The following is a 25,603-nucleotide window of genomic DNA, read 5'->3' as shown; positions in this document are numbered from 1 at the left end:
CACTCAAGGCAGCTGCCTCATTCTCATGCATGCAGAAAGCCTCAAAGTTTCTGAGCCCAATGCAAGGATGTCCATCAAGGGGGCAGGAAATGTTAAAAGACCCAACCTGTTGGATTCTTCTGAATACATCAGCCCTAGATCTCACCGAAACAGCCCATATGACTGTCTTTTTCCGTGGAGCACAAAAGATGCTTGGCAGAATGTTAGCAACTGACAACCTCAGTCACTATTCACTTTCTTTGCATGGAAAAAAGATACGATGAAAGTGCGCGACCGAGGCTGAATATGAGTTGTGGGTGAGCAAATACAGTAGTAACAAAATTGTCACTTTTGGGTTAACTATCACGTTTCCTAATTTTGCAATGTGAGGACTGCAAAAACTGTAACGTAAAAGACTATAAACTATTGATTCAGCATGAGTCACTGTTTGAGCTGTAATGCCTGTGAATGAGGACGGCTGTATTTTACTCTGAACGAGGTCTTGTCTTAACAGCTAAAACTAGTTTAAGTACTATTCTAGGACTAATTAAATGAATCCAGACACGAGGGCTACTACAGTCATGTGCTCGATCAGGGACAATGAACTGCTGTTGGAATGACCTCACCACAATAGAAAGACACAGGGTATAGGTCATGTAAACCCTCTTAGTATGTCCATAAAACACAATATATTTTATTCAATGGTTAAGGGTAGCAGTAGATTAATGTTAAATATTACCCCCCTGTGATCCAAGCCAAAAATGTGCATTGTCACAAAAACAGATTATCACTGCTGATGGGTCTACTTTTTTTGGTAATTCGGTTTCCCTTTTACATAATCAAACACATTCAAATAAATGATAAAAACATATTGATGTTGGAGCCGCCCAGGCAGAAGAGAGAAGATAAAAGGCAGGCATCTAGCAGCAGCAGGCCTGGTGGTGGACCGATGGCTGACCCCCTTCTCACTCTCCGCAACCATCGTTCCTGACCATCTCTCTACATTTCAGTCTCATTTTTATGTTGAAACAGCCCACAAGGGAGAGGTGAGGTAAGAGTGTTGTGATAGAACAGAGAGAGAGAGAGCATCTGGAACTGTTGGTTGCAGACATTTATGAAGCCATCAAGAAGCTTTAATCACTTTCTGTGGTGAACTTGTGTGTATTCTGAATCCCTCACCATTGTATGTAGTGTGTAACATGTGAGCAGAGCATGTACATGTGTGTATTGTTGCAGGGGCTTTGGGGAAGGTGCATGGTGGTAGAAAGCAGACACATATTAGCATTTATAGCAAGCTGTGAGAGACTGAAATTAGAAAAAAGACTGGAAAACTCTAAAAAGATTTGAACTATCCATAAGCAAAGAAATAGTATAACTTAAAAATGTCATCAAAATGTCATCACAAGCCAGTCAAGTACTAAAATCCATTACATTGCAACAGGTATACAAGAACAGCTCACCACTGCTGTCTCTCTTTAGTCTTGCACACACCAACACAAACAGTGGTGAGTCATTTTGTCCTAACATTGTATTGTTAAGCTGACTATTCTTTTAAATTGTGGCACTTTGTAATTAAATGAGCAAAATCTTGAATCTCTAAGGTTACAACAATAGGCAAAAATAGTTTAAAATACAGATCACAAAAGTGCACAATACCTTCAGAAAGAGGGGTTGTTATTGAAAAGTGTACTAAACTACTCGCAAACTGAGTAATTCGTGGACAAGGAGCAGAGAGCTAAGAGAGTCAAGACAGTCAGAGGGGTCATTTCAGACAAGATACTGCAGTGCCACCTGCTGGAATTTTAAGCTTGACACATGGTTTGGACATAGGGAAAGTGTGTTCTTGTTCTAAAGCAAAGGGGTTAGTGCAACACCTTCACATGAAAAGCTGCCTAACATTTAGACTCACTGTTCCTATCTTTAATGTACATCCAGGCATGCAAATTAGGAAACAAAGTTTACATAGTATAAGGTAGATATAGTTCCCTATCTGTCACTCACTCAACATTGTGTCGATGTAGTGACACTAGGGGCCACTCTTGGGAGCCCCAAACACCTCTGCTTTTTTGAAAAAAGGCCAATGAGAATTGGCGAGTGGAATTTGCATGCCACTCCCCCGGACATACGGATATAAAAGGAGCTGGTATGCAACCACTCATTCAGATTTTCTCTTCGGAGCCGAGCGGTTCTATTAATTGAAGCTGAATTCATCCGCAAAGTTCATTCACCTCATCTGCTGGATTCTAAGGTGCTAAGGTCCCTGTCCCCAACGACTTCTCCCCCTCTGCACCCATGGAGTGCAGAGAACGCCCCTGGGCGCTTCGGCAGAAACAACTAAGAGCATATTCTAAAAAAAAAAAAAAGAGTATATTTTCTTTCTAAAAGAGCAGCACACATGGAACGTCTTTTTAAAGATGCCTTTCCGTCTGTGTGTTATTACTAGTTGTGGTCGATATCTCTCCACTTCTGACGGCCACACTCACTGTCTTACGTGTCTGGGAGCTGCCCACGTGGAGACACTGTTCGTGGATGGGTCTTGTCCTCACTGCGAGAACATGACCATGGCAACGTTGCGGTCGCGGCTTGCATTCGTAAGAAAGCAAGCCACCCCAGCGGCTCCCCGCCTCGGTCCTTCTACCTACGTGTATGAGGCTGTGCCGGTTAGCACTGGGGGCAATTTGGGGACCTCAATGGGACCACCTCCGCCGGGTATCCCCCCACGGACCTCCCATTCCCCAGCACGCTCGCTTGCTCAGGTCGGGCGCTTGGACGAGATCGCCGGCTCGTCTCAGAGCGAGTTCGACATCTTGTTCGGAGCCCGGGAAGAAGATGAGTTATTGAGCGCAGCATCGGAGAGTGGGCTCATCCAATCAGACGCAGAGGCTTCGACTGGGCTTCCTCCTTCGGGAGTGGTCGCCCAGTCCCAGGCCGACACGGAAATGACGGACATGATTTCCCGGGCGGCCGCGAGCGTCAGGCTACAGTGGAACCCTCCGCTCTCCCCTGAACCCTTGTGGCTCGACGATTTGTTCCTGGGCTAGGAGCGCCGCCCACGGCCACGCCCCACCCCCGCCCCACCCCCTTTCAGCTTCCCCGCTCTCGCTACCCTCGATGGCATCGATGGTCGCGATGGCTGGTCCGGACCGTCCGAATCGGCTATGCGATTCAGTTCGCCAGGCGCCCGGCCAGGTTCACTGGCATCCGCTTCACCTCGGTGAAGGGCGAGAATGCCGCTACCTTGCGTGCGGAGATCGCTACCCTTCTGCACAAGGGCGCGATAGAGCCTGTCCCTCCAGCCAAGATGAAGAAAGGGTTCTAAAGTCCTTACTTCATTGTACCGAAGAAAGGCGGTTGGTTGTGACCAATCCTGGACCTGCGAGTACTGAACCGGGCTTTTGCAAAAATGCATTCTAGCGAGCGTCCGACATCAAGATTGGTTCGCGGCGGTAGACCTGAAGGATGCGTACTTTCACATCTCAGTCTTACCTCGACACAGACCCTTCTTATGGTTTGCCTTCGAAGGCCAGGCGTACCAGTACAAGGTCCTCCCCTTCGGCCTGTCCCTGTCCCCTTGCATCTTCACAAAGGTCGCAGAGGCTGCCCTTACCCCGCTAAGGGAAGTGGGCGTCCACATCCTTAACTATTTCAACGACTGGCTAATCCTAGCTCACTCTCGAGGGTTGCTGTGCGCACACAGGGACCTCGTGCTCCGGCACCTCAGCCGACTGGGGCTTCGGGTCAACTGGAAAGAAAGCAAGCTCTCCCCGGTTCAGAGCATCTCTTTTCTTGGTCTGGAGTTGGACTCAGACATGGACTCGATGACAGCGCCTCACAAACGAGCACGCACAGTCGGTGCTGAACTGTCTGAAGGCATTCAGACGGAGAACAGCGGTTCCACTGAAACTTTTTCAGAGGCTTCTGCGGCATATGGCATCCTCAGTGGCGGACACACCGCTCGGGTTGATGCATATGAGACCGCTTCAGCACTGGCTTCAGACTCAAGTCCCGAGATGGGCATGGTGCCGCGGGACGCATTGCGTGGCCATCACGCCGATCTGTCGCCGCCTCTTCAGCCTTTGGACCGACCTTGCATTTCTATGGGCAGGAATTCCCCTAGAGCAGGTCTCCAGATGCGTCGTGGTTACAACAGATGCCTCCAAGATGGGCTGGGGCACCGTATGCAACGGGCACACAGCTGCTGGCTCCTGGACTGGCCCGTGGCTGCGTTGGCATATCAACTGCCTAGAGTTGTTGGCAGTACTGCTCGCCCTGCGGAGGTTTCGGCCATTGATCCAGGGCAAGTACGTGTTGGTCCGGACGGACAACACAGCATCGGTAGCGTACATCAACCACCAAGGTGGTCTACGCTCCCATTGCATGTCACTACTAGCCCACCATCTCCTCCTCTGGAGTCAGCAGCACCTGAAGTCGCTATAAGCCACTCACATCCCGTGCGACCTCAACACCACAGCGGATGCACTGTCATGTCAGGTTACCCTCAGGGGAGAGTGGAGACTCCACCCTCAGGTGGTCCAGCTGATTTGGAGTCGATTTGGTCGAGCACAGGTAGACCTGTTTGCTTCCCGGGAATCCTCCCACTGCCCGCTTTGGTACGCCCTGACCGAGGCACCCTTCGGTATAGATGCACTGGCACACAGCTTGCCCCCTGGACTATGCAAATACGCGTTTCCCCCAACAGATCACCCTAGTAGCACTCTACTGGCCCACCCAGACATGGTTCTCAGATCTCACGCTCCTCACGACAGCCCCCCGGTGAATTCCCTTGAGGAAGGACCTTCTTTCTCAGGGACAGGGCACCATCTGGCACCCGCGACCAGACCTCTGGAATCTCCACGTCTGGCCCCTGGACGGGACGTGGAAGACCTAAGTGGTCTACCACCCGTGGTGGTAGTCATGATCACTCAGGCTAGGGCTCCCTCTACGAGGTGCCTGTATGCCTTGAAGTGGCGTCTGTTCGCTAAGTGGTGTTCTTCCCAACGCGAAGACCCCCAAAGATGCACAGTCGGATCAGTGTTTTCCTTCCTGCAGGAGAGGCTGGAGGGGCGGCTGTCCCCCTCCACCCTGAAGGTGTCTGTAGCCGCTATATCGGCGCATCATGATACAGTAGATGGTAAGTATTTGGGGAAGCACGACTTGATCATCAGGTTCCTGAGAGGCGCTAGGAGGTTGAATCCCTTCAGACCTCGCCTCGTCCCCTCATGGGACCTCTCCGTAGTCCTTCAGGGTCTACAGGGAGCTCCCTTTGAGCCCTTGGAGTCAGCTGAGCTTAAGGCACTCTCTTTGAAGACTGTCCTCCTGACTGCGCTCACTTCCATCAAAAGAGTAGGGGACCTGCAGGCATTCTCTGTCAACAAATCGTGCCTGGAGTTTGGTCCAGGTTACTCTCACGTGATCCTGAGACCCCGACCGGGTTATGTGCCCAAGGTTCCCACGACTCCTTTTAGGGATCAGGTGGTGAACCTGTAAGCACTGCCCCAGGAGGAGACAGACCCAGCCTTGGCATTGCTGTGTCCGTTGCAAGCTTTACTCATCTATTTGGATCGCAAGAAGAGCCTTAGAAGCTCCGAGCAGCTCTTTGTTTGCTTTGGTGGACAGCTGTCTCCAAACAGAGGATCGCCCACTAGGTCATCGACGCCATCACGATGGCATATCAGGCTCAGGATGTGCCACCCCCTGCAAGGTTACGAGACCATTCCACCAGGAGTTTTGCAGCCTCCTGGGCCCTGGCCAGATGTCAGCCTCTTTGGCAGACATCTGGAGAGCAGCGGGCTGGGCAACACCCAACACCTTTGCAAGGTTCTACAATCTCCGGGTTGAGCCGGTCTTGCCCCATGTATTGGCAGGCACGAGCAGGTAAGTTCCGGGACAACTGGCCGGGTGTACTGCTTGCGCATAGCGCCTTTCCCTTCCCTTGAGGTGAAGACGTATGCTCTTGACCCCCAGTCGTGTTCACAGACTGTGATCCCTGGATGACTTTCCTCCTTAGCCCTCTGGCAGCTGAGTTTGCGGATAAACTCACTGACCGGCCTAGTACATGCGCTAGTGAGCCCTTGTACTGCGGTAGGTGCTCCACATGTGCTGGTTCCCTGAAGGCGACCCCATGTGATATCTTCCGCAAAATTGTTTCCCTGACAGCAAACTGCGTCTTTCTTGGGCAGAGGCCCCTCTGCCCCCGGTCGCCATGCTCTGTAGAAACTCCTCCCCCTTCGGGTAGGACCTACCATGGGACCTCTCCACATGACATACTTCCGACAAGACTCGGTAAGACCATGTGACGTATTCCACTCAAAATACCCCCCCCCCCCCACCCTTTACACCCCCCGACGCAGACACTTATGGCTCCCAGTCAGTTAACAAATTCCACTCTTTTTGGGGAGAAAAGAGAGGGAAAAGAGGCCTCGGCTGGTCTAGCCTGTCCCTATAGTTGGGCAGTCAACTTGTTCCTGATGGACCATTCGGAGCTCATAAGAGCGTTGGGGGAAGTTATGTGACGGCCTGGTGCACTGGCTATGAGGCACACAGCAGTCTGCCGTCACACACTGCCAGTTCACCCAACACAGTTCAGCTAGTTGTGGCGTTTTGTATAGGGACCCCTAGTGTCACCACATTGACACAATGTCGAGTGAGTGACAGATAGGGAATGTCCTGGTTACTTTCGTAACCTCTGTTCCCTGATGGCGGGAATGAGACTTTGTGTCCCTCTTGCCACAATGCTGAACCACCCGCTGAAATGGCCGGGACCTGGTCTCGGCTCCTCAGCACAAAACCTGAATGAGTGGTTGCATACCAGCTCCTTTTATACCCGTATGTCCAGGGGAGTGGCATGCAAATTCCACTTGCCAATTCTCATTGGCCTTTTTTCAAAAAAGCAGAGGTGTTTGAGGCTCCCAAGAGTGACCCCTAGTGTCACTACATCGACACAATGTCTCGTTCCCTCCATCAGGGAACAGAGGTTACGAAAGTAACCAGGACAATATTCATGCGATAACAGTAATCACACACAGGAGACATGGGAGGTACTTTAAAGCTTTGAATGAAGAAATTAGACTTAAATGACAGGTTCTGTTTTTAAACCCACACTTACATTTTAAGTACTAAACAGTTGTTTCCATTCATGCTTAAGTGATTTGAGGAAAATACCTTCCTTTTTCAGCCTTTCACAGACTAAATGCAATAAAACGGGTAATCAATTTACTCCAAAATAACACTTGCAAAAAAAATTAACTTTGATAATGCTGTAACTGACAACATGTTCAAAATCAAAATCAAATCAAATCACTTTTATTGTCACACAACCATATACACAAGTGCAATAGTGTGTGAAATTCTTGGGTGCAGTTCCGAGCAACATAGTAGTCGTGATAGTGATGAGACATATACCAATTTACAATAAACATCAGATTTACACAACACAATTTAAAATCTAATATACACATAATTACACACAACACAATATACAAATAATAACATACAATGTACAGTATACAATACACACAATATAGAATACACATTATACAATAAAAATAGTATATATAGTATATATAAAATATACAGTAGGTTGTATTGTACTGTATTGACATTCAGGCTGTCAGTTGATTAAGTTGCCAGTGTGTTGTTAAGAGAGAATATAATTTATGACAGTCGGTGTGAGATAATAAGAGTAATAAAGTGCAGTGCTGATGTATTTGATCGTGAGAGATCAAGAGTTCAAAAGTCTGATTGCTTGGGGGAAGAAGCTTGCATGTAGTCGGCTGGTGTGGGTCCTGATGCTGTGATACCGCCTGCCTGATGGTAGCAGTGAGAACAGCCCATGGTTCGGGTGGCTGAAGTCTCTGATGATCCTCCGAGGTTTTTTCACACACCGCCTGGTATATATGTCCTGGAGGGAGGGAAGCTCACCTCCGATGATGTGTCTGGCAGTTCGCACCACCCTTTGCAGGGCTTTGCGGTTGTGGGCAGTGCTATTGCCGTACCAGGCGGAGATGCAGCCAGTCAGGATGCTCTCTACAGTGCAGGTGTAGAACCGTGTGAGGATATGGTGGTTCATTCCAAACTTCCTCAGCTGTCTCATGAAGAAGAGGTGCTGATGAGCCTTCTTCACAACGGCCTCAGTGTGGACCGACCATGTGAGTTCCTCAGTGATGTGGACACCCAAGAACTTGAAGCTGCTGACTCTCTCCACTGGTGCTCCATTGATGGTGATGGGGCTGTGTTCTCTTTCTCTTCTCCTGAAGTCCACCACAAGCTCCTTTGTCTTACTGACGTTGAGGGAGAGGTTGTGCTCCTGACACCAGTGTGTCAGAGTGTGCATCTCCTCTCTGTAGGCTGTTTCATCATTGTCAGGGTTCAGACCTACCACCGTCGTATCATCAGCAAACTTAATGATGGCATTGGAGCTATGTGTTGCCACACAGTCATGTGTGTACAGAGAATACAGGAGTGGGCTGAGAACACAGCCCTGCGGGGCTCCAGTGTTGAGGGTCAGTGATGAGGAGATGTTGCTGCCCATTCTAACCACCTGGCATCTGCTTGACAGGAAGTCCAGGATCCAGCTGCATAGTGAGCTGTTTAAGCCCAGAGCCCGGAGTTTCACATAAAGCTTGGAGGGCACTATGGTGTTGAATGCTGAGCTGTAGTCTACAAACAGCATTCTCACATAAGTGTTCATTTTTTCCAGGTGGGAGAGAGCAGTGTGTATTGTAGATGCAATGGCATCTTCAGTGGAGCGGTTGTTGCGGTAAGCAAACTGCAATGGGTCCAGTGATGGAGGCAGCACAGAGCAGATGTAATCTCTGATTAGTCTCTCAAAGCATTTGCTGATGATGGGGGTCAGAGCAACAGGACGCCAGTCATTTAAGCAAGTGATTTTGGATTGCTTTGGAACAGGCACAATGGTGGACGTTTTAAAGCATGTGGGGACCACAGACAAGGAGAGGGAAAGGTTGAAAATGTCCATAAAAACACCAGCCAGTTGGTTCGCACATGCTCTGATGACGCAGCCCGGAATGCCGTCTGGACCCGCGGCTTTGCGGATATTCACCTGTCGGAAGGATCGGGTTACATCCGCTACAGAGACGGAGAGTGAACTAACCTCTGTAGCTTCGGCCGTGAGAGCTCTCTCCGCGAGGGCAGTGTTATTTCCCTCGAAATGTGCATAAAAAGTGTTTAGCTCATCCGGGAGAGAGGCTGCGGTGTTCACGGCGGAGTTTTTATTCCCTTTAAAGTTCATGATGATGTTAATTCCCTGCCACATGCTTCTAGAGTTGATGGTGTTGAACTGTCCTTCAGTCTTGTTCCTGTACTGACGTTTTGCTCTTCTGGTTTTTCGGAGGGCATAACTGGCTTGTTTATGCTCCTCCGCATTCCCGGAATTAAAAGCGGAGGTCCGCACATCAAGTGCCACGCGAACATCGCTATTAATCCAAGGTTTCTGGTTCGGGTAGATCTGTATTGTTTTGGTCGGAACAACGTCCTCTACACACTTTCTGATGAAACATGTTACGCTATAAGCGCAAAGCTCGATGTCGTCATCAGAGGCGGACCGGAAACATCTACCAGTCTGCGTGATCAAAACAGTCTTGTAGCGTAGAGTCTGATTGGTCCGACCAGCACTGGATCGTTCTGAGGGTGGGTGCTTCCTGTTTCAGTTTCTGCCTGTAAGTGGGCAGAAGCAGAATGGAAGAGTGGTCCGATTTGCCAAATGGTGGGCGGGGGAGGGATTTGTAGCCATCCCGGAAGGGAGAGTAGCAATGGTCCAAAACCCGGTCCCCACGGACACAGAAGCATGAGAAATTCCAGATCAGGAGAGCAGAAAGACTTGATAGAATGTACATTCCTCTGATCACACCATGATTTGTTGATCATAAAACATACACCACCACCTCTGCTTTTACCTGAGAGGTCTTTCGCTCTGTCCGCTCGGTGCACGGAGAACCCCGTGGGTTCAATGACTGAGTCTGGAATCTCCGCAGACATCCAAGTTTATGTTAGGCAGATAATGCAGCAGTCCCTCGTCTCTCGTTGGAAAGAGATCCGTGCTCTCAGCTCGCAGAGCTTGTTGTCCAGAGACTGAACATTTGCCAGTAGAATACTGGGTAGCGGGGGTCGATTGCACGACGTCTTACTCTGATGAGAACGCCGGCTCTGTTTCCCCTTTTCCTTTTGCGTTTCCGCAGCCAGGCTGCCCAGACAAAGGGCTCCGGCGTGTTTGTAAACAGCGGGTCGGCATCGAGGAATTTGAAGTCCGGTTTACGGTGTGTAATTGCAGAACCAATGTCCAAAAGTGTTTGTCTGTCATAGACAATAAGGCAGACAACATCCAAGACAAAAAACATAAGAACTGTAAACAAAACAAACAAAAAACTACAATGTTGTGTCAGAGCTCGAAACGCAGCAGCCATACTCGGCGCCATCTTGAGTCCAGTTAATGAACATAAAATACAGGAAGACATATAACTGTGTTGTGAGTTTCACAATATTGAAAAACTAATTGGGGGTTTTGAAAGCTTTGAATGAATGCCCGTTTGACTGCATTCAACCAAAGACATGCTTACCACAATTAGACTTGATAGGAAACAACTGTTTTAAAAGGGTTTAGGTTAAAACAACAAACAAATTCTTAAAAGTTAGCCCTAGATGGGTACAAGAAGAGACTTTCTAACAAGATGGTTAAATACTAATGAAATAATGTTCATTACATCACACAACATACATACATTTACACACAACACACTATTACAGAAACACAACAGACAGATGAAATTTCAGCATAGCAGAAAATATTGTAAGCAAGCTAGTAACAAGCACTCCAGTTCAGTCACACGCTTGCCCAGCATGCACTGCATGTAAGTGGAAGGCTCAGAAGAAACAAAGGGTGAGATGAAATGAGATGGTATGAGGACATGGTTAGCAAATTCATACATTTATTCCAGTAACAATCTAGTGCATGCAGGCCCACAGCAGAGCAAACACCATTTCCCTATGTGACAACCAGAATTACCTGGTTTACCGACTCTCTACTCAGAGACATTGACTTTCATCTTGCCTCTCTTATTTCTCTTCTGGAGGAGGACAGACAGGAGGACAACAACTTGGAGTTCTGATGACTCTGTGTGCCTTCGCCCATCCTCCAGACACAGAATTTGACCCTTCAGTCATGACTCAACCACCTAAAGGTTATTACTAATCCTAACCAAATGAACTCACATATGTTCATATCTTACTAAAAGTCTAATGTCCTGATAAAGTGAAACCATTGGATTTGAATTTGTCCGAGAAAAAAGTTATGAGGTTTTTCCAGTCTCAAAGGCATAACCTCTCCTCTATTCTGTCTTAGATCAGAGCCATCCAGTGAACAAATACAAATCTAGCCTTAGCCTTATAGTTATACAAATAATAGTTATAGTTATTATAGTTAGACAAATAATCAAATCCCTGATCACTGATTGATTGTACAAAAATCAGTGTAGAAGTATGAGTCATCAAGACTGTAGGAAAAGTGTACATATTGAATACCTATCTGCTAAATGTTAATTTAGTCAAGTTTAGAAGTACACTAGCATATAAATGGCTTCAAAGCTAATAGACTAAAAGCCATAAACTCCCATTTTTACTTCAATGATTTCTTTATATACGAAACATCAGTTTCATAACATCAATGGAAATAATAAATAAATAATAGTTTTTTAATTCAAAGTTGATGTTTAAAGCTAAAGCTTTTATTTTATGTAGAACTGTCTTTTAAGCAGATAAGCAATGACTCATGTCTCCTCGAATACAAATACCTACAATCGCAGACTGCATGTGCAAACAATTTCAACATTTGCTTGGCCTTAGTTAATCATTGAAAAGCTATCACAGTATCAAAGCTTTAGAGAAGAAGGGCACATGACAAATGATCTCATCTACATTGCAGAGCAGCTAAACACTTGTGACCTTGTGGCCAAGAATGAAAAAGGGAATGTTTACACTTTCCCTTTTTTTAGATGGTTTTGATAGTGTACAGATGCTTCTAGCCTTGATGTGCTAACAGAAGTGGAAAAAAAAATCACTTAATCTTAGTGTCTCAGAGGTGGCTGATTGAGCAGATAAATCCTGTTATAATTATTTTAAGTTAATGTAAAATTCAAAGCAGTGGTTCTCAACTGGTGGGTCAGTACTCAAAATGGATTGCAGGTCTGTTCTGTTTGGGTCATGGGCAGCAGTGAAAAAACAATACTAAATGCAAATTATAAAATGCAATGGTAACACTTTACAATAAGGTTCCATTTGTTAACATTAGTTAATGCATTAGGTATCAATGACAATCTATTAACAAAATATTTTTTTACAGCATTTATTAATCTTAATGTTAGTTAATAAAAATAAAATTGTTCAATGTTAATTCATCGTGCATTAACTAATGTTAATTTTCCTATTCAGCCAATGTGATGTTAATGTTGCATATTGTTGGGACTATGTAGTTCATTGTAATATTAATAAATTCCAATGTTTAATTGAGAACATTTTGTATGATACACAATTCTGGTACTGTGTTGGGTCACCACTTGATGTCAAATGTACAGTAAAATCTGGGTCCTGAAACAAAACCATTTGAGAACCACTGTTTTAAATTAATTTTCCTAATCTCTCAAATCCAGGTATACTTTCACACAAAAACGAATTTCACACAGGCATTTCTTTTATTTAATGGATTTGAAAGACTTGCGCACAGATGCTATGATGTTCCTAACAAGCATCAATATGTAAGCCAACGATGCGATACAAGAGAGACAACTTAAATGGTGGCGACATTACCTCGAACATAAAACTATACCATAAAGTGAGCAACTACAGTAGCATGAAACTGTAAATCTTTTATAGTGGTGACACAGAAAAAGCCACTCAACTCTAACTGACATTCATCTACACCCTTTCTGCCTTTCTCTCTTACATGCTTTGACTTTCTTGAAACTCCGGTACTATTTGTATAGCCTGTCAATGCTACCTGTCTAATTCTCTGTCTTGAGCTGCTTATTGCAGCACATTAAGAATTTGCGCCGACAGGCCATGGTGCCAGTTTTTCAGTCTAGCAAAACGAGGGCTTTTGGCTTCAGATTCAAACTTTTCCCTGCGACATCAAGAGAGTTATACAGGAAAAAGGAAGCAAGCAATGAGAGAGAAAAGAGAGGGTGGAGAAATGGATTAGGGAATATGGCCTTCACTCCCCTGCCCAAGATGTGTAAGTGTATTCCTGTTGTTGGCTTTTTGACTGTGTGCCAAAATTTACATGTAGCTTCTGATTAAATCCAATGCTAGCAGTGCTGGGTAGTAACAGATTACATGTAATCTGGATTATGTAATCAGATTACAAAAATCAAGTATTTGTAATTGGATAAAATTATATTTTAAAATACTTGTAATTGTACTACAGTTCCTTTTTTATAGATTACATGATTACATATTAACAAGGGAATGGCAGTAAATTGTTAATTTATTGATCATCTTAATCATTGTCTTTTTTTCAATCTTTTACATTTTTCATTCTAAATAAGCACACCACTGATAAATGTTTGGTAAGTCTTTGAGTGTTGTTGCACTCAGAACTGATACAAGTTACTAGCCAGCCAGGTGAAGATGGAGCGGTCTACCTCAGCATTTAATCACTAGATCTATAGAGATAATTTCATTTTTAAGAATGAAATTACACCAATGGTATGCAGCTCACACACTGAATTTAATTGCTTCAAAGGATCTAGTGGATGCCATCTCTAAGGGTCCTGCTCGCAGGGTACACAATAGTTCAACTGCAAAATGTGCAGCAATAAGGAACAAAGCCCATAGCTCTACTGTTGCTGCTGATGCAGTGGAGTCCACTGCATGAAACTTGACATAAAACTTGACACAATTGTTCCTTGTGTGACTCGGTGGAACTCTGCCGTCTTAAAATATTCTGCCTTTTTTTTTTAAATAATATTCTTGCTGTTCAAAAGATAATATCTTACACCTCAGCTTTGGGATAGGTGATGGACTATCAGTAAAGGTCAAAAGTGTTTCAGTGTTTTTAGATGAAAGCTTTGACCTAGCAACGTTGCTGTTGATTTTATGGTCATTAATGTTCATAATGTTGCTATAGTTTTATGCACTTAAATGAACTTGATGCCTCAGTGTTCTGAATTATAAACTTTGGCCATGCACTGGCATTGCTCTTAGATTTAACGTTATTTTATTCATGTAATGTTTAATTAACTTTTTAACAATGTCATGAGGAGCTCTTTTTGTGAGGCTCTTTTTGTTAATAATAAAGAATGGAACACATTTTCTTCCTATTTGTATTTTTATGCTAAAATGATTATCCTACTCAAATGTATGTGACAAAATAAAATACAATTAGGTTGAAAGTAATCCAAAAGTAATTTAATTAGATTACCTCAAAAATGTAAACTACGAGATTACGTTACTGATTGCATTTTTTTGTCATGTAATTTGTAATCAGTACCCGATTACAATTAACAAGTAATCTGCACAGCACTAAATGCTAGTTTAATCACAAAGTAATCAAATAATGAAAGTATAATAATCCAAGTATAGTCATACTTTGCATTTTGAGATCACACTTTACATTGCAGTGTGTCAGAGTGTGAAATTAAATGAGAGCTAGAAAGGAAAAAAGAAACTTGATGCAAGTACAACAGACCAGGGGTGTAAAGTAAGTAATTGTACTTCATCATTATTATGCAAAATTGTTATCAAATAGGTTGGCTGACAAAGTTTGTGCATCAAAGTTACTTTAGTGAGAAAATCACCCATCTCTTGATGTCATTATGTATTACTTAAGCTACAGAATGTTTACTTTTTACTTTTAAATACAATTAATCGTGGAAACTCTGACCTAAACCTGTTTTGTACCCAAACCTTAAATTAAGCACAATTTCTCTGTACTTTTTACACCCATGCTCCAAACTATTGTGAATGGAGTGCTGCAGTACTGTAAATAAATGTCTAAACTTGGTAATAGCTTGTGTGTCGGTCAAGTTCAGCACAGAGAGTAGTGTGAAACAATGGGGTTTGATCAAATGTCTGGTTTATTGATCAGCCTTTTGGGCTGGTTTTCAGCACAGATCAGAAATGTGGCCACCAGATGCTGCTGCTAGATGCCTACCTTGATCTTCTTAGAGCTTCCTCATCAGGGTCTTGCACTGCAGAGGAGAAGAAAAGAGAGAAGAGAAAATGTCAGAGGATAGATATAGCTTTTTTACAGAATCAACTTGATCTCTATTAAAACAAAGGAAATTGACAAAAGCAAACCAGATGTATCCATGCATCTTGTTAAGATAATAAATAATGCACAGTGTTTATGATGAACCTTAATCTGTGTAGTGTATATACAGTTGAAGTCAGAAGTTTACATACACCTTAGCCAAATACATTTAAACTCAGATTTCACAATTCCTGACATTTAATGGTAGAAAACATTCCCTGTCTTAGGTCAATTAGAATCACTATTTTAAGAATGTAAAATGTCAGAATAATAGTAAAGAGTATGACTTATTTCAGCTTTTATTACTTTCATCACATTCCCAGTGGGTCAGAAGTTTACATACACTTTGTTAGTATTTAGTAGCATTGCCTTTAAATTGTTTAACTTGGGTCAAACACTTTGGGTAGCCTTCCACAAGCTTCTCACAATAAGTTGCTGGAACTGTGGGCCATTTCTCCAGACAGAACTGGTGTAACTGAGTCAGGTTTGTAGGCCTCCTTGCTCGCACACGCTTTTTCAGTTCTGCCCACAAATTTTCTATTGGACTGAAGTCAAGGCTTTGTGATGGCCACTCCAATACCTTGAGTTTGTTGTCCTTTAGCCATTTTGCCACAACTTTGGAGGTATGCTTTGGGTCATTGTCCATTTGGAAGACCCATTTGCGACCGAGCTTTAACTTCCTGGCTGATGTCTTGAAATGTTGCTTCAATATATCCACATAATTTTCCTTCCTCATGATGCCATCTATTTTGTGAAGTGCACCAGTACCTCCTGCAGCAAAGCACCCCCACAACATGATGCTGCCACCCCATGCTTCACGGTTGGGATGGTGTTCTTCGGCCTTTACGTTCATCTCTAAAAGACAGAATGCATCTCCATCCTGAGTGGTATAATGGCTGCGTGGTCCCATGATGTTTATACTTGTGTACCATTGTTTGTACAGATGAACGTGGTACCTTCAGGCGTTTGGAAATTGCTCCCAAGGATGAAGGAGGTCTTGGCTGATTTCTTTTGATTTTCCCACGATGTCAAGCAAAGAGGCACTGAGTTTGAAGGTAGGCAATAAAATACATCCACAGGTACACCTCCAATTAGTAAATTAGCCTATCAGAAGCTAATTGGCTAACTGCCTAAAGGCTTGACATCATTTTCTGGAATTTTTAAAGCTGCTTAAAGGTACAGTTAACTTAGTGTATGTAAATGTCTGACCCACTGGAATTGTGATATTGTCAGTTAAAAGTGAAACAATCGGTCTATAAACAATTGTTGGATAAAACAAAGTAGATATCCTAAACAATTTGTCAAAACTATAGTTTACTAATATGAAATCTGTGGAGTGGTTAAAAAATGAGTATTAATTACTTAAACCTAAGTGTATGTAAACTTCTGACTTTAACTGTAGCAGGCACACTCACTGTATTCAGTTCCAGTAATATGGGCGAGGATGTGAAAGGACTTGGACTGCAGCTGGGCGGCTCTGTGGGCCCAATCAGAGGGCTCCATTTCATTGGTCTCACTGGAGTTGACAGCCTGATACACTGGGGAAGCACTGTCTATAACATGATCTTTAACTGGCAGATTACTGCAACCAAAGAAAGAGCCATACTTGTGAAACACATAGTTCCTTATCAGCATGACCAGGAACTTTTGTTGATGTGTAACGCCATAATGTATTTCATTATTTTGGTTAATAATTTTTAGATTAATACTGTATAGGTTATGATCGGTGATGCAATTTGCCCCATTCTGACTAATTTACTGCCATTACTACTATGCTACATACGTCATCATGTATAGCATAACACATCTGTTAACACTGATTTAATTAGGCAAATATATAAGGATATGCAGTATACTTCATACATATGCTTATAAACGGCAACAAAGAAGCATTGGCATTTTTAAGGACAGAAGCGTGCTTATCACTTCAAAATGCAGTATCTAGAACAAAGCATATTTTGGACACATAGTCTATATGTCTTACCCAGAAGAATGACGACATAGTATATAGTATTCAAAGATCTGTTTGTTGACATTTACAACTGAATCACTGATAATCATGGGTTTTCAGTTTCCACATTATCAGACCCTCCTTCTGTAAACCTCACCATTTTAAACATTTTTCCACCAAACTATACAATTTATGTGAAAGACTGTCAAATTTACCTAGCAGCACGATCAAGTATGAAGTCGCTGTCATGTTGGAGGGGCATATGAAGGGATGGGAACAAGGCAAAAGGAGTGGTACAGTGTGTAACTTTGATATTTTGGAGTAGAATTTGATGTCATCATTGCATCTGGCTAAATAAAAAAAAGCAATATCCAGCTACAGTGGCCACAAAAAGTATTTGGACACTTTAGGACACTTAAGCCACACTTTTACAGCTTCAGGGCCATAACTACCATAGACATTGAGAAGGACATGTCCCCCCGAATATACAGATTAGTGGTCTACTGATATGGGTTTTACAATGTAAACTACTATATTCCATGCCCCAATCTTAAATATACAGTTACTGTATTGCATTGCATTAGGTACAAAATATCAACAGTGGCACCTGCAAACAAATGATGCTAGACCTTTCCTCAGAACTAGCTTGACTTTTTTTTAGCCATTTTGTTTCAAATACTTTTAACAAGCTGATGTCAAGTTCATTTTTAGTGGATGTATGAAGTCAGTTCCCCTTATAGGTGTCCTAGCAGAGCAACCACAGGTGCAGTTCATCACATTAACTATTAACAACAAGAATATGTCCAAATACTTTGTGTCTTTCTTTTAAACAATATATCATTCTTCTTGTTTTGCTTGAAAAGTGTGTTTTTGCTGTATGACATGAAAAATTAATGCCACTTGGTTTAATATTTTATCATCCAACACATTCATTCATTTTCAAGTGTGATTTATGCTTCCAAATACTTTTTGGCAGGGCCATCATCAGGGAGGACAACTGGGAACATTGCTGCAGGCCCTGATGGGCTCACAAAGATCCTCTATGGCCTCACGAATATTAGCGACAGCCCTGCTTTTTGGGGCCACTGTACTTCAAATATTGCTGAAGTGTAGAACAGTCTCTACTCATGCACAACAAATGTCAGTTGTATTGCAGAACTCTTTCTGCAGAAAGGGTTGCGGAGTGTGACAGAGGAAAATACAGAACAAAAGCGACAGAGATAAAAAAAAAAAACCTCATATCAAACACATGGATCAGGCTACTTACGATAGGGGAGAGCCAGAAAGCACTTCACTGCTGCCAGGCAAGGTCATTGGGATTGGGCAAGGCATGGACGGGACAGGGTATGTGATGTACAGTATGATGGACAGATGAAGTGATGGATAGATGGATGAATGGAATGGAGTGAGAGAGCAATAAATAGATAAAGCTTCCATGTTATGCACTATAGAGTGGCATCTGACATGACACTGAAATAAGCATAGAGCATAGTGGCCCCTTTCATTTTCAATATAAACCATCCAAAGACCAGAGACTATGAGAATCACTGTTCATAACAACACACATCAAAAGATCACAGCTAAAATTCAATCTCAGTGAACAAAAATTTGCATAAATAGAGTGCACACATCCCACACTGGTAAAGATTATTAAGATCTGCTATTAAAACAGACAGCATGCCAATAAACCATGACCACTAACTGAGAATTCCCATCATTCTAACCATTTCAAAAGCACCCAAAAAAGACTAGCTGGCTCTGCAGAAACTAAATGCAACATTTACTAATTTTGAGGGCTTTGAAAAGTTTACTAACTGCCTTTCTTTGTCCTCTGTGCGCATTCAAAGAACACGTACACATCATAGACCATTTTACGTCAATACTGGATCACTGAAACAGTAATGTGAGAGACAATATCCAGAGTATGATCAGACATCCTTGGGAAGTCTTCAGCCTCTGCAGCATTTAGCAGGTAGCGCTGGCCTAGTCAAGCATGGCTATTTGGCATTATGCAAAGACGTTTCATGCAGGCCATGTGAGCAGGGAGAAGACACGGTTAGGTGCAGGAGGTCTTACCCCGACAGCTCGCTACCCCTGGCCTGGGACTGACCAGCAATGGCATCCATGATAGCATCCTGGGAGTACATGCTGATAGGAGTATTGTACTGGGCATGAATGATGGTGGCCTTGCCTCCAGGCCCCTTCACCTCAATGGGCTTGTTGGTGGAGAGAGCAGTGTCTTTCAGAGCTATGGGGTTGAAGCTGGACAGGTACTCATTGCTGTGCCAGTGAGGGAGTGGTGGTAAGGTATAAGTATTGGGACAACAGAGAATTAAAGAGAGATTAAGAGAGGGATAGAGAGATCAATGGGAAAAGAGAGAGAGGAAAAGAGTGGAAGAAAAAGAGATAAAGGGAGTGTGAAAGGTTATTTGGGAGTAAAAGGTAAGACATGTGTTGTAGGTTAGACAAACTAAGTTAATTATAGTATAATAATAACCAAGTAGACAAAAACAGGCTAAATAAAAGGCTAAATGTATTTTAAAGGCAATCAACACAACTCTTATGAAACACATCAACCACATGTTTTACACAGCAAAAGATTACTTACACACAAAACATGACACATAACTACAGCATGCTGTGGAACTTATCACATTGGGCCTTATTCATGAAACATAAGCAAACAAATTTGTGTGTAAATGTATTCTTATGGAAATCGTCCCATTGAATTGAATGGGACAATTTATGTTTGAATCCTTTAACTAATGTTTTACACATAAATTGGTTATGCTCGTGTTTCATGAATAAGGCCCACTGTGTTTATACTAACAGAGAATTGCCCAAATAATTTCTGTATCTACATAATTATAGCTAAATCATGAGTTCTTTGAGCCAAAGCAAACCTATCGCCACCCTAAACACACTACACCACTGTAATAGCTGGGATTACTTATGGACAGGCCAAAATGGAATGTGGGGGTTAATCTGTGGAATTCTGCTGAACAGATCCCAACATGGTCAAATGTGCTAAATGGAGCTGAGAGCATAATGAAATTCACCAAAATATTTAATACACAAATACGGCAGGGGCCAGTGTTACGTAGAGCTTTGTGAAACATTCCAATTCTGTGGAAATGTGCTTTGCCTTCTGTGGAGATCTATTAGTGCAGATTCCGTGTGGGCCTGCTTATGGATATATAACCGCTTTTCCACCATCAGTCAGAATGATTCTCGTTACGGAACCGTGCCGTTCCATACCGTTCCGGGCTCATTGGCACATTTCCAGTTTCCTTTTCCATCATGGTGCAAAGGAATAGAATGGACTGACTGGGCAAGTAACTAATCATGAGTTGCCAGCTCGCCACGTACTAAAGGCTTTCCACCAGCACTGTTGAGTATGGTGAGCTAACCTTGCTGTGAGTTCCCGGCCTGGAACAGTGTGTAATCATACCATACCAAACTGTGCTCAAGTGGAAATGCTACCTGGATCCATTACTCAAAGTGCTCAGCACCATATAGCCCAATGGTGGAAAAAGCGTATATTTCAATCCAGCACTCAAAGAGTAAGTCAGCTTAATTCTAATAAATTTTTCTGTGTTGTATTGGTTTACATTAAGCATTAAGTACACCATTAAAGCAAGCTATGATTGCACGGAAAGACAAATCTCACTAACCACACTTTATTGTTGATAACACACCAAAACAGTCGTTCCAAACATTTCCATGCATGTATACCAAACAGAGCACTAAAACGTTATGCCAGGAGGCTGTTACTAACTTGGCAGGAGTGTTGGTAATAACCTACAATGACAGAAGGAAAAAGAAAGAAGGGCATTGGTTAGAAACTTATTTAACATTTTACATGGAGGGGCTGTGCCAATGAAAGTTCTATATGTGGAACTTCCCTGATTTTAAAGGTGAAATATGTCATTTCTGCACCACAAGTGGAACCAAACATAAGTGCAAGATAACATAAGTTCCCAAACACTCCCAAACAGGTCTGCCATTTTTTACATGGTTTTTCTCTATCCTGACAGCCTGGTAGCCTTACCCCCAAATTTTCCATCATTGGTTTAGCCAATGTTGTTATGTCTATCTTTGTCGTGGCACTCAACAAACAGATTGCCATTCCATTTGGAGCCACAAGTGGAAATTACAAACTTCACCTTTAAGGAAAAGGAAAAATGTTAGTGTGTTTGAGTGTTTGTGAGTGTGCATGTGTGTGTGTGGTTGAGGTGAATGAAATATAACGTGTTTGTGAACACACAGCAGTGGGTCACCTGTCAAAGAGGCAAATGAATAAATAACTGCACATAAGTGGCCATATTAAATGGAACTGCTTCATTGGCCACATACGAAGGAAGAGAAATATCCCTTCATTTCAGTGCCTACTTGTAAAGATGTAATAGGAGGGAGTGAGGGGGATGCATCAGTGTAGCAGCGTAGTTAGGAAACTGAACCCTGACATTCCATGACCTTTTATAGAGAGAACTGCAACAGGTGTTCTCTCACCCCGACTCTATGGTGACTGTGTAAATGTATCAGTCGATGGCCTGAGATTTTCCCTATGCTGTAGCACATGGTAAGAACATGGTAGAAAAGGTGAAATTGAGAGGGTACACTGTCATCCATTTCCTAATCCACCACAGTACTGCCAAAGGACATTGCTTTGAGATGATATGGCAGAACGCAGCAGAAACTGTTGACAAACAGAAAGAAAGCAATATAGTGCTTTTAATGTCCCGGCAAACATAGAATATGAAACCAGCCTAAGGGTCTGCCTTACTAGTATAATCAGGTCTAGTTTGCTGATTTTATAACGTTTTTTGGCTTTTGTGAGCTGGTCAGGCTGGGAGACCAGCCGGCCGACCAGTTACACCAGCTGAATACTAGCTTGGCCAGGCTAAAGACCAGCTAAGAGCAGCAAACCAGCTAGGGGTGGTTTAAGAATTTTTATTTTTATTTTATTTTTTTTAGCAGGGGTCTCAATTGTTATCTGAACAATATTTTATGCATAATTTTTCCATCTATTTTTTGTTGTTGTTGTTGTACCTAAGTAATATTACAGGCATGTATTTTGTCTGGCAAGACAAATTGAACCCTCTGGTGAATGCATCATTATAACCTGATCACAGTACCTGAAGGAGGGCCGCCATGGGAACAACTGAAACCTCAGATCAAATTTGCCGTCTTGCACATTCCTTCAGAAGCCTTAACCAGATCTGCCTCTGCTCTACTAATGCCAATGTGGAATGGGGTCAGTGTTAACAGATGTAACCTCTCTTTTCTGAATGATTCATAGCTGCTGTCATTCCTCCGTCAAAGAGGGAAGTTAGCAACCAGATGCGGCTGAACCATGTCTCCTATATACATTCGGTTTTCCCTAGCCGAATTTAGTCTGAAAGCTAAAACATCTTTTTGAAATTCATGAGAATGTCTGATTGAAAATGCACATTCCACTAGTTCTCAAACAGTCATAATCTAATGAAAACTTAAGCCTTTAGGGTTTAAAAGCACTTTAGGCCTAATTAATGAAACACAAGCAAAACAAATTTCTTGTGTAAATATTTGGAAAGTTATTTGTTCAGCTTTTTCATAAATGCACTGTGTAAATAATTTTCTTCAAGTATTTTTGACTTGTTTTCCACTTCTTAAATAAAAATATATTATAAAAATATATTTGTTTGTTGCATGAATTTACTTGAGAAGCACACTAACTTAAAAATATTAAGACTTGTTTTCAGAGATTATTTTATTTTTTACCCTATTGACAATTTTTTTTTTTCTTGAGGTTTATACTTAAACATTTGCAAATGGGGTAAGATGAATTCAAGATATATTCTATGAAAAAAAGTCTTATTACTGTATATCACAATTTTGCTTCTCGTGTACTTATTTTTACTGGAAAACAAGACAAAAATACTTATTTTTTATCTTTATTATTTTATTGGTGTGAGGTCTTTACTCAATCTTTTTGAATAGGTCTAGTTAAGGTTTACCACACCTGGCTAGCATCAAATCTAGTCCTTTGCATGATTACATACCCACTAGTAATGCCTGACCCCAAGCTCTTAGTCCTCTCCAGTAGCATGCTCATCTCTCTCATTGTCTCGGCAGAGTACAGACCAATGGGGCAGTTATACTGCTGGCTTTTTTGCATGGAGGTGGATTTTTCCCTGGGAGCACATAACTGCCTTTGAGAAGGCAAAGAAGCCTCTCCACTACTGCTCACCACCATGCTATAAGTCTGGTTGGTGTGCTTGCTTGAGTAGCTGGAGTTTGTTTCAGTAGAAGTTGAGAGACCCCCATTAATTTGCACAGGCTGATCCTTAAAGGGAGGCATATGTGTATGTAGACAGTGTTGGAAAGGAAAGAACAGAGGGAGCTGGTCAGAGGAGGTCCAATATTGATTGAACAACTTTACAAATGAATTGGAATACTGCTGATCAGTACTTACTTATTTAAAACTTAAAATAAAATAATCTGTCATCTTATAATTATCATGTGTGTGAGTGATATACTCAACACAATTTCAAAATGTACCAAGTTAACTTTTTGCATATGTGGAGTGAATGCCACTAGGGGCATAATGCCACTTTATACAGGTAGCAGAAAACTTATATGGAAGTCCTCCCGAGTTGAAAGGAAGCCAAAACCCAGAATCTATTATTGTAGCCTCTAAAATGGCCCCCAACATATGCCTGCCAAATAATCCCCTTTACATGCCTCTTTATAGGGCTTTCTACTCTAAGGACTGTAGTCTTCATAAGTCTGTGAAAGATCAGAATTAGAAAATTTGGAATGGAAGTCTATGTTGTTTAAAATATCTGAATGCATGAATATACTGTATGCAGATGTTTGCAGAATGGGAGATGTAATGCAAAACAGACCTTCTGATGGGGGATCAAAGGCATAGGGGAGTCGATCCATGGTGTTGTCATGGGAACTGGGGTGGGCCGCTTTGATCTGTAATAAAACAGAGTAAATAAGAATTTTTATATATATATAAGTTCTGTGAACTCAAAGACTGCCAAGTTCGCACCTTAGACTATAGCCAGAAATTGATTAAATAATTTATGAAAAAATGACAATGCCCAGTATTCTATTATAAACATGCATAGTACTGGATATATAATTCAAGCACAAGGCTAGTTCACTGCCCCAAAACACCAAACATGAAAATTATGAACATTCTAAATCCAACAGCCAATTGGAATGTTTGAATTTTTGAAATGTTGGTGTTTGTTGGGGGCATTCTGAAGCAGCCAATACAGACAACTGAGCCAAATATTTACAGTTTTTCAGGTCTCACAACTTTTCCTTTGGTTTTACTGAGATGAACCCCACTGTCACAATAAGAGCACAATGAATCCCATCCACAGTGGGAGCCATTTTTGCTGTAGCAATTAGAACTGAAAGCTTTTTTTCAAACAGACTTTGTGCCAAATTGAATCTTTTTGAGCAGATAAAAGTAAAAACACTGCTGGCCTTAAGGCACACAAAAGACAAAAAAAAAAAAAAAAAAGACAATACAGTACATATGGTTTGATGATTTGTGCAAAAAGACAATTTGTTTTCTCTTGTAAAAGTGCACGAAGTCCTTGAAATATCACAATGAAGGTGACAAAATAACAGACAAAAAACAATGTCTGTATCAGCTTAGACAAGACACATAGGGAAAACTGTTCACAAGGGACGCATCTTGCATCAGTCTATGCTATTTTTAAATTGTTGGTCTACGTAAACATGCACTAAACTGATGTCTTTGACTGTTGTGATGCATCTCACAACTTTTTCAGGGTTTTCAGAGTTTTTAAGATGGCGTGTCAAGTTAAAAGAAGTCTTGAGACGACTTCATTTTGTTCCATTACATTGCACTGCATATAGCAGTTTTTGAACACAAGAATGCATCCTGTTCAGTCCCTCATTCCATCTCCCCCTATGTGGCCACCTTGTATAAAAAATTCTTCCAGAAGTCTGGGATCTATTAGGACAGCTCAAGTAAAAGGGGCTAAAAGGAAGGATGACCAAGTGTAATCCCTGCAGGTATGCACAGAGAGGGGGAATGACGGTGAGCATGCCTTTTTTGGGGTTTTCTTTTCCTGCTCATGATAAAGTGAACTACTAGTAAACCTGACTTAAATGTTCTCAAGATATATCAGAACTGCATCTTCACAGATCACATGGATGACTGGTGCAGGGTTAGTCCATGTGGGAGATATGCTAACCCTGGTGTGGCACTCGCTCAGTATGTGTCATATATACTGTATACACAACACATAAAGTTCCATTCTGAAAGTAAACCAGACATCTGACATTGGTCTAGGCTCTAGACTCTAGGGCGTAGATCTGTTGATCTGTAGTACATAAATATTTTTGCAATTTGCTGAGAATAAATGGCTGATAACTGAGTC

At 42.4% G+C, this 25,603-nt stretch overlaps 1 protein-coding gene across 7 annotated transcripts in view; it reads right to left on the bottom strand.

Annotated features, from left to right (window-relative positions):
* The window catches only part of LOC127413720 (LIM domain-binding protein 3-like), a 71,313-nt gene that overhangs the window by 8,288 nt on the left and 37,422 nt on the right, over positions 1–25,603 (bottom strand). For 3 of the 7 annotated variants that reach the window (XM_051651087.1, XM_051651088.1, XM_051651089.1), the window contains exons 3-6: positions 24,080–24,155; positions 23,234–23,517; positions 16,654–16,820; positions 15,140–15,176 (exon numbers count right to left, since the gene is read on the bottom strand). In XM_051651087.1, the coding sequence (XP_051507047.1) occupies positions 15,140–15,176; positions 16,654–16,820; positions 23,234–23,517; positions 24,080–24,155 (564 nt within the window). Of the gene's footprint in view, positions 1–12,706; positions 13,109–15,139; positions 15,177–16,653; positions 16,821–19,265; positions 19,470–20,967; positions 20,991–23,233; positions 23,518–24,079; positions 24,156–25,603 lie in introns of those variants that run through there. The other 4 variants (XM_051651090.1, XM_051651091.1, XM_051651092.1 and 1 more) reach the window with 3 other exon arrangements.

This window comes from Myxocyprinus asiaticus, chromosome 23 (assembly GCF_019703515.2).
Source record: "Myxocyprinus asiaticus isolate MX2 ecotype Aquarium Trade chromosome 23, UBuf_Myxa_2, whole genome shotgun sequence".
Lineage (NCBI taxonomy): Eukaryota > Metazoa > Chordata > Actinopteri > Cypriniformes > Catostomidae > Myxocyprinus > Myxocyprinus asiaticus.
The sequence above is the reverse complement of the archived record's forward strand: the minus strand, read 5'-3'. Positions and strand labels throughout refer to the sequence as shown.